At 33.6% G+C, this 15,621-nt stretch overlaps 2 protein-coding genes across 3 annotated transcripts; one reads left to right on the top strand and one right to left on the bottom strand.

Annotated features, from left to right (window-relative positions):
- Nucleotides 1–209: 209 nt before the first annotated feature.
- On the bottom strand, nt 210–8,427 carry LOC147075094 (m-AAA protease-interacting protein 1, mitochondrial). 2 transcript variants are annotated; one of them, XR_015070051.1, is made up of 5 exons: nt 7,979–8,427; nt 4,962–5,126; nt 4,307–4,425; nt 3,256–3,588; nt 210–2,482 (listed from the first exon to the last, which is right to left on the bottom strand). XR_015070051.1 is itself a non-coding variant. In XM_085942978.1 (4 exons), the coding sequence occupies exons 1-4, from the start codon at nt 8,324–8,326 to the stop codon at nt 3,450–3,452; spliced, it is 771 nt and encodes a 256-aa protein (XP_085799104.1). In that variant the 5' UTR covers nt 8,327–8,414; the 3' UTR covers nt 2,911–3,449. The 2 variants fall into 2 exon arrangements, 1 of the variants encoding a protein (XP_085799104.1); XM_085942978.1 differs by lacking the exon at nt 210–2,482 and having other exon boundaries at nt 2,911–3,588; nt 7,979–8,414.
- Nucleotides 8,428–8,654: 227 nt separating this feature from the next.
- Nucleotides 8,655–15,372, top strand: Mat1 (CDK-activating kinase assembly factor). The gene is made up of 5 exons (XM_085942858.1): nt 8,655–8,924; nt 9,019–9,315; nt 12,711–12,949; nt 13,352–13,530; nt 14,027–15,372. Exons 1-5 carry the CDS (start codon nt 8,801–8,803, stop codon nt 14,133–14,135), a joined length of 948 nt encoding a protein of 315 aa, XP_085798984.1. The 5' UTR covers nt 8,655–8,800; the 3' UTR covers nt 14,136–15,372.
- The last annotated feature ends 249 nt before the right edge of the window (nt 15,373–15,621 follow it).

Here is a 15,621-nt window from a genome sequence, read left to right as displayed (position 1 = left end):
AACAGGAGGATACATAATTATTATTAAATCTATCACTAGAATCGGGAATTAAATAATAAACAAATATAATTAAGACCCAAGGAAGAGATATTACATTAAAATTTAGAATAAGAGAATTTTTTCAAAATAATTACATTGAATTTAAAAACTAAGTCTTACTAATAACTTGACATTTGCTGTTTTAAGATCAATATGGCATTTTTTTTTTTGGTGAATAGAAGATTGTCACAATAGATAAATCTAAAAAAAAAGATATACACAGGTTGTTAGAACTAAAAAATGTATCCAATAAATTATTATGCTCGACATCGGTGGAAGTCAAAGATTTACTGGATACAATTATTGATTTAATGATTATAACTCTAGTCATGGTTTCCGAAAGTGGCTGGATGGATCTACTACCCTAATATGGACAAATTGGAGCACAACACTAGACTAACCCTAGTCATTAGGCGCGTACTGAGTGAGCAAGCAGCCTCTGGAGCTCGCAACAAAATTAACATCATGCGAGGCAGCACCTTTGAGCAACGATTGGATCGGTTTGTGGCAATGTTCAGGCGAGTCGTGTACTGACTAACTAAGCATTTTGCCTCGCGAGGCTTTTACATATATTTTCTATGGCGAAGCTGCCTCGCGACCACGCGAGGCTGCTCGCTCAGTCAGTACGCACCTATTAGTTATTATTGATAATGGTGACCATTCAGGCGTGTAAGTGTTATTTATATATCATTTTATATTTCCAAAAAATGAAGCCTAAAATGTGCATGGGTCTTTTACTAGGTTACAAATTTAAAAACATTATTTCGAAGTCAGCGACATATGAACAAAACAAATGAAAATAACAATGCTGTCATTCACATTACGCACTTAAAAAAATGGGGTACATTTTTCAAAGCATGAAAAAGATTTATTGGAAGGTTTTGGAAGAGATTCTAGCCATTTGGATGACTTCATCAATTATTATTAGTCGTGGAAGTGATACTTTAACATACGCAAGACACTTTCCTTGGCAGTGGTAAAAACATGATGTGAATGGGTACCATTTTTAAAGTGGGACTTATGCAATCTTTTTCTGTTATTTTACAAGAAGCACGTCTCAAAATTAAAGATGACAGCATATTCCTATTAATTAACAATAATTTATATTTTTTTTTATACATCTTTGAATGGGCTTTCCACCTAGCAGTTTTATAATTTCAGTTCCAAGATACTTTATTACAAAAACTAACTTTTTGGAATTCAAAAATTACACTTACAATTTTAATATCATTTGAGATCTTCGTTTGAATCTTCACAGGAGATCGCTGAAAAATATATCTTTGAAACGAAGGCAAAAAAAGTTTGAGAAACTGGTCTAAATGTGTAGTGTAATAAATATTAGGCAACATATTACATCTAAAATACATTCATAACAATTTGAAACATCTTAATTAGAATTTTACAAACATATTATTAATTCGTAGGTGAATCGTATTCCTGATCAAGGAGAAATAACCGTGCAGTAATATATAATTTATAGCCATATTGCTGATATATTATACGAAATAGTTAAAAGATGACATAGGCGGTTTTATTTACACTGTTTATAACTGCACATTGTACGAAGATTGACTATTGACCAGTAAGATTCTTATCTTATTAAAGGCCAGCGCCTTACGCACTGGACTACAAGGGCTGCCATATATATATTTTTTACCATGTCCGATCCTAAGTAGATCATATTGCCTTTAAAAAGTAATGTGACAATAAATTAGTAACATATTGATTTCATTCAGACATATTAAAACAGGAGAAAACTCTTGTTATCAGACTTATCCCCCTTTTCCTAAATTCCACACAGAATTATTGTCACCCTCTGTTATTTGTACGTATGCACACCAGTAGCGAAGGGTGGAGGTAGGCTGTTTAGATACGCCATAAATAGTGCACATTAAACTTTGTTAGTCAGACGTATTTGTTTTAATTGAACTAAGACTAAAGTTTACAGATGGTGTTGCGTTAGTTTTTAAAAATCAATTAAACCCTGCCTAACCAAACCAAAATGGTTTTGGTAAATTTTGGGGGATACGACAAAATTGTGCTCACCTTTTCATTCATACTTTTTTTGTTTTCATTAGATTAAAAATACATATTACACATATTGTTGGTTCATTTTTTAAAATTCATTTAAGTCCTGCCTAAACCGAATTATAATAGATAAAAATATTATTCTATCTATAAAATATTCAAAGTTCTGTATGATTTAATTGCACAATTTTAGATATTTTATAGATAGACGAGTATCTTTTGACTATTATCTATTATGACTTGGTTACGTAGGGTTTAATTGAATTTTAAAAACTAACCAACACCATCTGTAAATTGTAGTCTTATTTCAATGAAAACAAATACGTATGACTGACAAAGTTTAATGTGCACTATTTATGGTGGATCTTAACAGCCTACCTTCACCCTTCGCCACTGATGTACACTGTAACATGTACTTAACACATTGATCGCCAACTAGTTTTACATAAAATAGTTAAAAAATGATTATTTGTCTCTAAGGTATTATTTGATAGGTAATGAAAGAATATAATGTTTTTTTTCATTTTGATGATTTTTTTACGTAAATATTGGTTTTTATGATGTGCCGGCCACATGTGTCCGTCGCGGCGCCAACAAGTTAATTTATTCTATTGCGCCGGGCCGGCCACTTCGCCGGTCACCTGTCCATATGTGTTGACGAGAGCATGGTGCCATTTCGCGGTCGAATTATATTTAGATTTTGATAGTATAATAAACAGAAAAGGCACAAATACGGAATAAAAGTTTTCAAATTGGGTAGTATAATACCTGGATACACATAAACTGGAAATATACGTATACATACCTTATAATAATTTTTTTATTCTATTTTTTTATTTTTTACATATTTTTTATAACTTACATTTTTATCATCTATTTAATTTTTATTTTTATATCAACAAAAACACATTTACAATTTAAAAGGAAAACTTTTTTTTTTCATTATGTACATTCTTTACATTAGTGAGCCTATATTTTGTGACTGGGAAGACATATTTTCAGGCCAAGTGGCAGTAATATACAGAAGGGCCATGCCGGTCACCGCGTATCGAAAAATGCACTGCGCGCGTGCCCGCCGGCGCTGTACAACAACTCTAAGGCAGGTCTTCTTTGCCGGTCACCGGTGACCCCCATGGCCCCCTGAACGTAATCCGATGCCGGTCACCGGTGACCCCCATGGCGATCAACGTGTTAAGCAATGTTCATTCCAACCATAAGGGTTGTTTGTGTTGCCCTGTCTAGTGATGATTGTGGTCGTTCAATTTGGATTTGGATGATTATTGCTAAGGCGCGAGACTTGCTATAACTCACTCATAACCGGTTACTTAAGATAAAATATATTTTTTTAATGTTATTCCCCGATCGATCGCATGGTGCCTTCGTTACATTTGTTTCAAATCACTTGTTTTAAAATGGTTAACTACATTCACAATCCAACTTGAGTCTGTGACGCCTTTTGTGTATTCTCTTATAAATCTATAGTTGCAAATGTATAATTTCTTTTGGTATTCTGCATCGAACCTGAAATCAAAGAATTTTATATTTTAAAATTAGATAATTGGTTAGCATGCACTTAAGTGTAAGGATACGCAAACGTAGAAAGCTGGTTGCCAATTAAATTGGAAACATGTCTGTAATTCGGAACCGATCAGTGAATAAGAATATTGTTCAAAACATTTATTTACCAGCTTAAAAATTTGTTTAAAGTTGCCACTGGTGTTGTTTTTATATAAATTTGGAATGTTTGCCAATTTTTTATTTAATTCAACGAAATGAGTATAAATGGTAACACCGCCAAAAGGTGTCATCCTCTAAATATCTAATTCAATGGAACCCTAAAGAGGCTGGAATCATTACTGGGCAGACTCATAGAAATATGAGCATCGTTGATTACGAGACAGCAATTGTCAAGTGTCATAATGCAACCACAGTAATCTATATTCTGCAATAAATTCCATCGTTCTCTCCACGCTCCAAACCAAGTAAAAACAAAGCAGAACCCCAAATTTTAACCGCGAGTAAACCACTGTCCACAAGCGTACACAAGGGGTGACTAATGCACATTGTTAAAAAAATTGTAGATGCCGAAATCGATTGCATTATCGTATTTATGCTGGCAGTGCACGCAGGGTGACAAAAACTAAAAAAACTGTCACTGTAAGTACGAATGGTCGCAAGTCGATTTGGTCGTATGTCGAGAACTCGCATTATTTACTGTGCGGTTATTTCTAGCACTCACCCTAACGTCATTGGAGGTGAATCCCCCCTTTCTTTCATATGCTTGTATCCTCGGAGTGCATGGTAGCACATTGTGATTTCGACCCATCTTTTTTCATCATCGTTGAACATCACTCCAACCTACAAAGTAAAAAAAACAACATTTTATTTAATTATACTTGTAATAAATACATAATGAGTAATTGCTAATAATATTCTTTTGGTTAACGTTTCTTTTGCGAGGACACACGCTTTGAAATAAAATCACAATATTAAAGTGGACACGTCAGTAGAATAAGTCTAACATATCTACAAAAATTTCAATAGTCACCATTATTGCAATGTAGGCAGTTTATTTTTCAGCTACATGCCAATAGCGGACACCTGGTGTGGTGTTAACAGAATAGGATAATAATACACAGACATGAACGTGGATTTGCAGTAAAATGTCTCCTACCACTCTCAACCACATTCATGATTATTCATCTGTTTAGGGCAGAATGAAAGTTGTGTGAGTAGACCGAGATGTCTATGAGCAGGCTCTTTCATTTTTCAATGCTTTTATTAGCAAGTCAGTCAGCAGAAGTGTATTTATGAAATATTCTAATGGTAAATTTTCTACAGTATATCAGTATAATTTAGTCATTTAATTATATTGCTCAAATGAAAATACTAACTTGAAATGGGAAACTGAAATATATATCCTCCTTGGTAACTATCAACTGTTCTCGCTCCGCTACCGACATCTTGGAAACAGAATTGTGAAGTTCTTCATACGCCTCCTTTGACACGAGACTCTCCAAAGTTTTGAAATCACTCTCGCCCATTGCTGTTGAGATAACCTGAATAGATTGAAATTACTTAAATTGATCACTTTTTCATTCAAAGAGTTTGGAAGAGGTGTATTAATTACCATTACACTGAGAGTGCAGATGTGGCGTTGGATCTGCCTCGGCTACGTGTTGCGAATGCCAGAAAAGAATTTCAACCTGGCTTGCCTGTACTGCAAGTCAACCAGATTACAGCGTCCAAGAAAGCAGCTGAATACTTTTTATAGAGTATATACGGTGGAGCTATGAGATACTAGTACGACCTGGAATGACTCAAGAAGACTGGCGATCAACGGGGATTCATGGAGGCGCTGTGTGGTGTCCATATTATGCTCCAGCTAAGGGGCGGACATGGCCAATCTATTATATTTTTCGCTCCTAAGTGGAGTTAGTGAGCTTCATATCCGTTTTAGGAAAAATGATTTTTCGCCATTCATCTAACTCTTGCTCTCGATTAAATATATACTGAAAATACAACATGTATTTATGTTATCATATTGAAAGAAATTGCGATTGATGCTTTTTTGGACGGCCCTACATATGGGCGTTCCATCAACTACGCTACTGTATGTGCAAATATTTGTATGATTGCTGGTTGTTAACCATTCCTACAGCTATTATTCTGTATGAGCAGTGGAACTATATGGTGCAAGAGTACACAATGTGGGGGGGCCTGTGACCCATTTTAAAATACAAGTAGGTACATATTATTTATAGTTATTATAATTAGAAAATATATATCAAACTTAACTTCACTTTTCAGTAGAGCCATTTTAACATTGCAATTGACACCACAACGTTAATTTAAATGCTGGAATCGTAATTTTTAGTTATGCCTATAAAATTTAATATTGATTGAATTTTTGTATTTTTTTTTCGATATCATCTTTTTATTATCTTTAAAATTATTTAATAGAAGCCAATTAAATCAAAATAGCCAAAAACTCAGTTCCGATCTTTTATGTAGGAGGTGTCGATATACCTATTCGTATTACACTATCGAAATATGTATAAAAAAAGTGATTCAAATACATCTCATATAGATTTTTTTCACCAATTCTTCAACGTCATGCAATACACATCCATCATGTAAAACTAAGCACATTTAAAGAATTCAGAGATTCTGAGGTACTGGATAAAATGGATAAAGGGTTCAAATGATCACCAAAAGAAATTGATCTGTGAATATTCTTTCAGAAAATATTTTATGATAAATTGATGATTGAAATAAGTCTAATAAAAATGCCATATCATTTCTAATCTTTAATATGCATTTATTATTGCGAGAAGAGTTACTATAACACAATGTTTGCCAAACTGTGTGCCGCGAAAGAAAAAAATCTGTGAATCTTTAGGGTTCGATGTGGGTGTAGGTGATAAGATAATAAGTGTAGATAGATGTAGATGTTTATTGTGTTGCAGAGTTCAGACAGTTACAATAGTCGGAGTAAGATTAACGGTGTAAAGTGATCACAGTGAGCTAGGTGCTTAGACCGAGCCGCGATCCGGTAGTGATGATGATCGGGTGATGAGCTCGGGAGTCTGTGCTCGAGAGACGAATGTTGAATGACGGTTGATTGTGTCGAGTGACGGACTCGAGATGAGTGAGTTACGGATCGTCCTTGCTATTTATACAAATGCAGTCCATAAATTACAAAAAGACATTGTCGCAATTAAATAAATCATAATAGACACTGTTGATTTAGGTTATGATTGAGAAAATGCTGACAATCGCTTCCGCTACTTCTGGTTTTGTTTTGACAACAAAACATAAATATTAAAGTGTGTCATACTTGTAATGTTGAGTGTTTTGATTGCTATAAATCTCACTCAATCACTCACACACTTGTCAGAAGTAAAGTATACGTTGGAAAACCACTCTGCAATATTTTCGATGTATTTTCCATCACTCGGTTATCAAATGTATGAGTGGTTTATCAATTCTTTCGCAAAATATGACAATACACACCTGACATTAACAGAGGAAGAAAATTGAATAGACTAATAAATGTACAAAGTCTTATTTCTGAGCTAGAGTTGTCAGCATTTTGGATTTGGAGTATACATTCTCGATTAGCTACTAAATTTTTGTAGCTGTTTGGATCGTCGTATCTTTTCGAATTAGATTTCTCAGAAATAAAGGAAATGAAATTATAGGAAACTGGAAACGATTACAGATGGTAGATGAGGAGTTATGTGTTTGTTTATCTAATTTAGAGCCATGTTTTGACATAATCATTTTTTAAATCAATCAAATCCTTCACTTTAATAATATTATTTTATTGTAAGCTATTTTTTATTCATATTAATAGAGTATATTTAATTTTTTGGGGGATTTTCATTTAGTGTGCCATGAAACAAATTCCCCATCCACATGTGCCGTCAGGTAAAAAAGTTTGGCAGACTATATACCTAGTGTAACATTATTGTGAATAACTTTTTCTGTCGGGGTGAAGCCTTGTTTTATTATTTATTAAAAAAAAAATGTTTATGTAAAGATTGTTATCTTGCCATATTTTCCGAAGACAATATATTTTTCAATTAAACATTTGATTAGTATTTTTATGGCGGCCTACCGCTGATATGTGTGAACATATATTTAAGAAATACTTCCCAAAAACCATATCCCTTGACAAAAAACAAAGTGTTTATGCAATCACAAATGTATATTTACGACGTTTTGCAATATACAGCATATTAAATATGCCATATTACATGAGTATATTTTACAAATCTTCTTTAATATTTCTACCTAAGTATCTATTTATATTATCATTGTTTTCTTGAACAGTATCTTAAGTGAAAATAACATATACATAGAATAATATTATAGCAAACAATATAATATCACTCTATAAATATACCTGGACAGCTTGCTTGGAGCCTTCAATGAATTCTGGCATGTAAAAAGTAGGATCCAAATGGGGTCTTATTATGAAGCTAGTAAAGATCCAATTTTTACCCGCTTGTATCAACCTTGGCCATGCTATTTTCGGGAATTCCATTAGCGTCGGAAGACTTTTCAAGTCATCAGCTGTAGGCTTATTATCAGAAAAGTACCGCTTACCTAGCATAAAATCATTTGATTTTGAGGTTAATAACACATAACTACTATCAGTGTTTTGATTTGGGTAGCATTGGTTGCTGCTTAAAATATGTCTACAAGTTTTATAACATCGATTTGTATATAGATATCTAGTTAACAATCTCATTTTGGAATATTTATTTATTATGTATTAGTTTCTTCAGCGGCTGAACTTTATTGACGTGAACTCCAAATAGACCATAGACAAACATATTATTTTGACAGTTCAATAATAAAAGTAAGTTGCCAGCAATTTTTGTTCAAAATCCATAACTATTGTAACTTCACTACAATGTCTAGGTAATTATATTTTAATTGGAGTAACAAATAATAAATACTGTGACGGTATCGTTAAAATAGTCATCATTTTCTTTTTAACTTAATTCTGATATTCTACCTAATATTATTATTAGTCTATGCGTTTAGTAGAACTGGCAGCACTAAATCCACCTGTCAGTCATTGTCAAATCGAAATCAACGACAAAACGAAAACAGTCAACACGCTTGCGTACAATATTATTTTATTCGAATCTTTATCTAGACATACAAATATTTATCCCGCATGCTGAAAATTTTTATAGGGACTCTGTAAATTTACAACATGGATGACCAAGCTTGTCCAAGATGCAAGACTACAAAATACAGAAACCCGTCTCTTAAATTGATGGTAAACGTGTGTGGACATGCATTGTGCGAAAGCTGCGTTGATTTGCTGTTTTTGAAAGGTTATTTTACAGATTCATTTCATTATTACTCAAAACGATTAATGATACATTTATGCAATGTCTTTATTTGAATCATATATTTTACCACCTTTAGGATCTGGATCTTGCCCTGATTGCAATGTACCACTTCGGCGGAGTAATTTCCGAGTCCAATTATTCGAAGATCCAAAAGTGGAGAAGGAGGTCGACATCAGAAAACGCGTTTTGAAAGATTATAACAAGAAAGAGGAAGATTTCGCCACATTGAAGGAATACAATGATTATCTCGAAGACATCGAGTCGATTATATTCAATCTGACAAACAACATTGAGATAGTATTCACGAATAAGAAAATTGAGCAATACAAAAAGGATAATAAAGAATTGATAATGAAAAACAAATCACGAGCAGGTATGTAATAAGACATTCTGATGCAGTGTTGCCATATTTTTCTATGCTGATTATAGTATAAAGGCGTAAAAAATATAGTATTTCTGAAAAACATATAGTACAGGAACATTTTTAGTCTTGAATCCTTTAAAATTATAGTATTTTACATTTTTCGCGAAATCAAAATTATAGTATTGTACTATAATTATAGTACGGTTGGCATCACTGTTCTGATGTATAGGTATTAGAATAACAATAATTTTTCATAGGTACTGGAATAGTATCTTATGACTAATGGTACTCAATGATAGATGGCAGAAAAAGATTTTGTTTCAAGGAGTGGAGTGGTAATTGTTAACAGGTATTTCATATACGGTCGAATCCCCAAGAGGAATTTATAATTTACACAGGCGTTGAACATATTTTGATAAAGTATATTTATATGACAGTCATACCGTGTCCGGAAATTTGTACGTATGCAGTTTGCTGTATCACACTTCACTGTGAAATGTTGTTTCAGAAATATATGGTTGTATATTTAAGACTGTACAACCTCTTTGGGTCATATCGACGGTCCCTACGTAAACTCGGACATCTAACAAAAAAGCATTTTTTACTTTTTTATGCCAAAACACTTAAAATAACTTCCCCCTTGATATAAAATTGATAGAAAAAAAAATCTCACTTAATTTCAGAAAAAAATGTACGTAAAAATCGACAAATACTGTAATTTTATTAAATGAACCGCGTAAACACGGATATGTTAATATGTCCGTATTTACATCGGACACTAGACAATCGCTTCCAGTCACATAAACAGATAAATGCCAGTTGTCTTTATGTACGTCGTGCAGGTGGCCAGTTGTCTTTATGTACTCCGTGCAGGTGGCCTAACCAAAGTACGTTATAAAAGCACTTGTATTATTTTGACTGTTTTCTTTCGTTATATCAGAGAATCGGTATTTTTAAATGAGCAGTCACATAACAACAAAAGTCGAAAATAAAAAATCTGAAAACCATCGTAAAAATCCCCGAAACAAGCATGGCCTTCATAAACTACAAAGATGTTGTTTATTGTAATGAACGCTGGTAGGTACCTACGGACTTCACAAACCTTCGATTTTTCAATCATAATATGCGTAGATACTTTTTCATTATTGTCGGTGAAAACAACAATTAGGTAGGTACTTAGACACTTAACTAGTATCATAAACGTAATCCGTCCCCGGCGGCATCCTGTCCGATCGGATTTTATTGCTTAGGGTCGAAATGTTTTTAAACGATCAACACATGAACAGTATTTTAGCTCGGTATATCCGATAAGTTGCTCGTTAAAACAGTGAATAAATGTATGGAGAAAATCATAAACCAAAATGTCAACTATGTTTCCTCATTACATCCGACATCTCGCTATGTCCGAGATCGTAATAACTGAGTTCGACTGTAGTGTGATTATTGTTTTATTCGCTGAATGATACCACTCTCAAAATTTTTTAAATAAAAAATGTTAGTTAATAGGAAGATAATAATATTCTTCTAAATAGTTAAAATTATGAGGATTTCAATAGTAATAAGTAAAGTTGCTAATAATTGATATGAATTCTTTCCCACGTAAAGTGAGATATGTGGTAGTTATCTCATTAACGGATGTTTGGAAGTCGATGTAAAGTCGGACAACTACAGTTCTACCAAAAGTATATAATTTAGAAAGAATGTAATAATGAGTAAATAAACTGTGTATAGTATTTATAATACTTCCTGAATTTCAGGTGCCTAGTAATAAAAACATAGAAGTTCAGTAGAAAACAAACTATTTTTACTTCAAATAGCTCTCCTGTAAAATTACGTTTTTGTAGATGTCCGAGTTTACGTAGGGACCGTCGATATAGTACTGAGATAAAATTCATGTCTAAATAAAACATAGTTCTGGAAGTTCAGGAAGCCAGCAGCAAACAAATTTTGCAAAATAGCCGGTATACTGGATTATTTGTTTGGTTAGGTTAGGATCTAATAAAATTGGAACATTATTGTCTGCAATGCTCCATGAACAACGTGTAATTTTTTCATCTCTTTCTGGTAAGAAAGCTCAGGACGAACTGTGCTACGGTGAAATGTAATACGTACAATTTACATGTAACCTAGTCATACACGATTATAAAATTGATTTTAACTAAGTTACAACATACCCCATAAATAAGCGTTAGAAGTTACACTTTGAATCGAATGCTTGCGATCCCTGTCAGACAATCGACAGACATTTGATCAGGAGCTGGTCATTTGCTTCGTTCTTTTCACTGAAGTGCGAGGCGCGCTGAAAGGTGCAAATTTTAAACAAAAATCAAACCGATTGTTTATTGGCCAATTAATGATGGATCACGAATCCATTTGTGTATTTTGTGTGTTTGTGTCATTTGTGTGTTTTTTTTGTGTGTTTGTGTCAATTGTGTCAAAAATAAAATGCTCTCGCGTATGACTGTACTCATAGAAATCTGGGTCTGGCCGAGTGTGCTCATACGAATTCCATTCTTTTGTAAACAGATAAGCACAGATGGAAGTGGTTGAAAAATTAACTCTACGTACATTGATGTTGTATGGAAATTGTGTACCAAATCCTTATCATCACTGTAAAACACTCCATCTTCACTTTCATTAAGGTTTTTAGACGAAGTAGGGAATATGTATTATCGCTTGTCTATGATGCTTCAAATGTATGATAAGTATATCAAATTAAAGAGTCAACCGGCGATTTCAGCGGTTTATGCGGTTGGCTAGCTTGGCTGAAATCAAAGCAATCCACCTTGTCCACTTTTATCCATCTTGTCAAGTGGTTGTGTGTACTTGGCCGGCTCTCACATCTAAACTCGTCTCGTCTGCCCGCAAAGCTATAAATCAAACCTTTTAGGAATGTCGATCTGATATTGCATATGAAGACCGCATACACCTACCTAGCGACTGTCGCACGTAACCTCTACTGGCGTGCCAGTATAGGAATGACCAATTCATAGGTATTCATATACGTTCAGGCGTCTTTGACTTGTAGCCCGAGAGGCATGCGATTTGTTGATAGCAGCACTAGATGCTTTTTTCAAACTAAAAAGTCGCATTCGACCAATCTGTTATGCTTATTTGGCAATGTGCGTTTTGTGAATAACGATGACGTCACATATGATGTGCGAGCCGGCTTAGTGTTCACAATTTATTTTTATATTTGCCACTTTTTAATGATCCATTCGATATTCGAATCGGCTATGATAATTTTATACACATCAAACGGATTCATCGTTGTTAGAATTTATAAAAGTAACATTATCAAACTAACACTAATCAATATCAAGTTAGCTACTGAAATTATCTAAATTTCAATTGAATGTGCAGTAACCATACATTCACTGGTCGTAATTGATTTTTCTTCCCAGGCCGAGAAGAGATAGAATTGGAAGAGATCTTGGAGATTGAGAAGCAGGAAGAGGAATTGAGGAAAGCAGATTTGGTCCGACTTGAGAAGGAAGCCAAGCGACAGAAACTGCGGGACAAAGAAGCCTTGATCGATGAGCTGATGTTCTCTCAAGAGAATGCCAAAAATATTATCAATACATTTGCTCAAAATGCCATAGCCGCCAAAGAAGAAGCTAAATTAGTAGTGCCAGTTGTTAAAGTATGTATAATATTTCATATACAGTGGTTTCTCAACTTTTTTTGGACTGATCCAGATTAGGGTAATGGTTTTGGTTTCGGAACCTGAGAAAATAATGAATAAAATAGCATACATATGGCGATTAAATAAATTCTCATAGATGTGCGTCAGATGCGATGAGATCAGATTTATGTCTAGCATCTATGATAATATGATCAATTTCGTTAGCTAACATTGTTCCTGGGATTTTCCAGGTGCCTTTGTGTATGTTCTTGTGGTTATAATATTTGCTTCAAACAACCATATTCTTTGATGCAGAAAAATTGTGAGTCTTGTGTCGTTATCATTACTGATTTCGTGGTGACTGCATGACGATATCTACTAATTAATGTCATCATTAATGTTTTTTGTGAATTGTTACAGCAAACACAATTTTCGAGCGGTGTTCAATTCACGAGGGGTAGAGGGGGTATTCCGCCATTACCACAGATATCTGAAGGCCCCTTGTTTGTGTATAAGGCGCCTAGTCCCCCTCTATTGCAAGGGCCCCCGCCACCTTCTAGATGGGATCTCGTACCTTCCGGATACATGAATCATGTCAGGTATAGTAATACTGAATACTTTATATGAAGAAGAGGAAAAAGAATGTAGTTTTTCTATCATTGTATCGAAGGTAATTATCGGCAGTTACGGTAACTATCTATGCATCTGGCACTTAGTCTATCTTTTACAACCTGATTTTCTTTACCCCTTCTCAAAAATTTTAAATTAAATATTTTTTAAGATAATACGCACCGATACATGTTTTTTTATTTTATCAATGTATATTTGGAGACAGAGTTTGGACCTAATAGATTGAGCAAGTGACTAACAACCATTTCTCTTTAAAATAAAAATCTGTTAATACAACCTCCACTCTGTGGAGGTCCATATGATCTTCATAGAATCGAACATGCTAAAAAAATTATGACATCTTGTTATACTGTTTTTCCAGCATACTTACAGCTTGTCTTAAACCTTATAATTGATTGTACGGAAGTGATGCTGTTGGACATTATTTTTATATATATTAATTCCACAATTTTATCCAATCCACAGACCAGAAACTGTCACAGAGAAAGCCGGTGGCTACGGATCCCATTTGGCCTGTCTACGAGCGTTGCAGGAGGCCCTCGCTGGATTGTATCACGCCAGCGCGACAACTTGACATCCAACCGCACTCGCATCTCACGACACGGCCAACTGTTCCGTTCCACCCAAACCGGCATGGATCATTCAGTCGCTTATGGACGATAATAGTTCTAATAGTGTAATTATACTCGATAGTGTAATGGACTAAATTAAAACAATATTAATGTGGCTAAATTATTGTGTTTAACTGTGTCAGTGTTATGAAATAATTCAAATATTGTAACTACTATTAATTATTATTAAATGTTTGTTATTTTTGTACAAAAATATTTCATCATTAATTTGGTTCACTAGGGTAACTTCAATGGATCTGAATAACATAATATATCTGTGTGTGAAAGGAAATGGGTGATAATTTTTTAAATTGAAAAATGTGTTACGTTTGCATAATGCATACATAAGGAATAGGAATATACCCATATTAATATACCCGAATTACCCATAAACATAGAAGTTTCCATAGAAAGTTGTCCAAAACTCAATTCTTAGGCTTTCCTGAAAAGTGGTGATTTTAGACTTATCGCCTTTTTTCGCACACACATATACGAGGCTGTTAGTTTTAAAGTCAGTGTAACCTCCATATTCCACTATTTTGAGATATTGCAAAAACTGTCGAGCATATTTTAGGACTGCAAATAGAAAATTTTATTTTTGCAAACATATTAATTAGTAAACGATTAGAAAAAACGAACAGCGAAATAAAATGTTCTTAACATCATTAAAATTAAAAAAAATAATCTTTGAAGTTAGTCGTAAAATATATAAAATGACGACTGATCACTCTCTAGTTTAACGGAATGGAACAAACGGAACTGGATTTGTTATTTTTTGAATATACATACGATGGAAAAGTAAAAATGAAAGAAAAAAGAAAGTGAAAATGAAGGTTACCAACTTTGAAATTAATAGTCTCATCCTTACAATAAAAATTGTTAATTATAAAGACATTGAAGAAAACCTTCTCTAACGGAGGGAGCCTAAATATATGAAAGTTAAAGTGAAGAAATATATGAGTATGTGTGTTGATCATATGTAACAAAAGTGAAACTTTTTTTTTGCTTTCCATTATCGGACATGCTGTTGTCCACTTTTAGGAGTTTTTCTTTTTGTAAAAAGTGCATTTTTTGATTGCTTCTGGAATGACTAGTTTCCACCACTTTTTGTTTTTGTCATATTATGTAGGCTTACCATAATATTTTTTTTCCAAACCGGGACAAAATAACCAACTACAAATTTCAGAATTTATTGAATACAAAAAAAACACAAAATTGAATGGAAAATTATTTTGACTACTTTAATACATAATAGCTTATGTATGTTGATTTTACACATCAACAGACTTTTGACTGTTAATTCAACCATTCTATCTCTATTTTCAGACCAAAAAGTATCTCAAAATAAATTATAAGTATGTCAAAATCCATACAAAATTTTCAACAACCTTGTTTTTGCACTGTTTGGCAACAACAAACTGACATAATAATAACAAAAATGCACACAAT

Source organism: Rhyacophila brunnea, unplaced genomic scaffold (genome assembly GCF_057557595.1).
Source record: "Rhyacophila brunnea isolate RB1 unplaced genomic scaffold, BYU_Rbru_1.0 scaffold_15, whole genome shotgun sequence".
Taxonomy (NCBI): domain Eukaryota; kingdom Metazoa; phylum Arthropoda; class Insecta; order Trichoptera; family Rhyacophilidae; genus Rhyacophila; species Rhyacophila brunnea.
This window is presented reverse-complemented; position numbering and strand designations above follow the sequence as displayed.

Excerpts from the sequence above, each read along its gene's own strand:
- LOC147075094 (XM_085942978.1), bottom strand. The coding sequence starts at position 8,326 with ATGAGATTGTTAACTAGATATCTATATACAAATCGATGTTATAAAACT. Across the intron at positions 5,127-7,978 it reads GCTCCAAGCAAGCTGTCCAG|GTTATCTCAACAGCAATGGG; the intron begins GTATATTTATAG and ends CAATCTATTCAG. Across the intron at positions 3,589-4,306 it reads TCACCTCCAATGACGTTAGG|GTTCGATGCAGAATACCAAA; the intron begins GTGAGTGCTAGA and ends CTTTGATTTCAG.
- Mat1 (XM_085942858.1), top strand. The coding sequence starts at position 8,801 with ATGGATGACCAAGCTTGTCCAAGATGCAAGACTACAAAATACAGAAAC. Across the intron at positions 8,925-9,018 it reads TGATTTGCTGTTTTTGAAAG|GATCTGGATCTTGCCCTGAT; the intron begins GTTATTTTACAG and ends TACCACCTTTAG. Across the intron at positions 9,316-12,710 it reads GAAAAACAAATCACGAGCAG|GCCGAGAAGAGATAGAATTG; the intron begins GTATGTAATAAG and ends TTTTCTTCCCAG.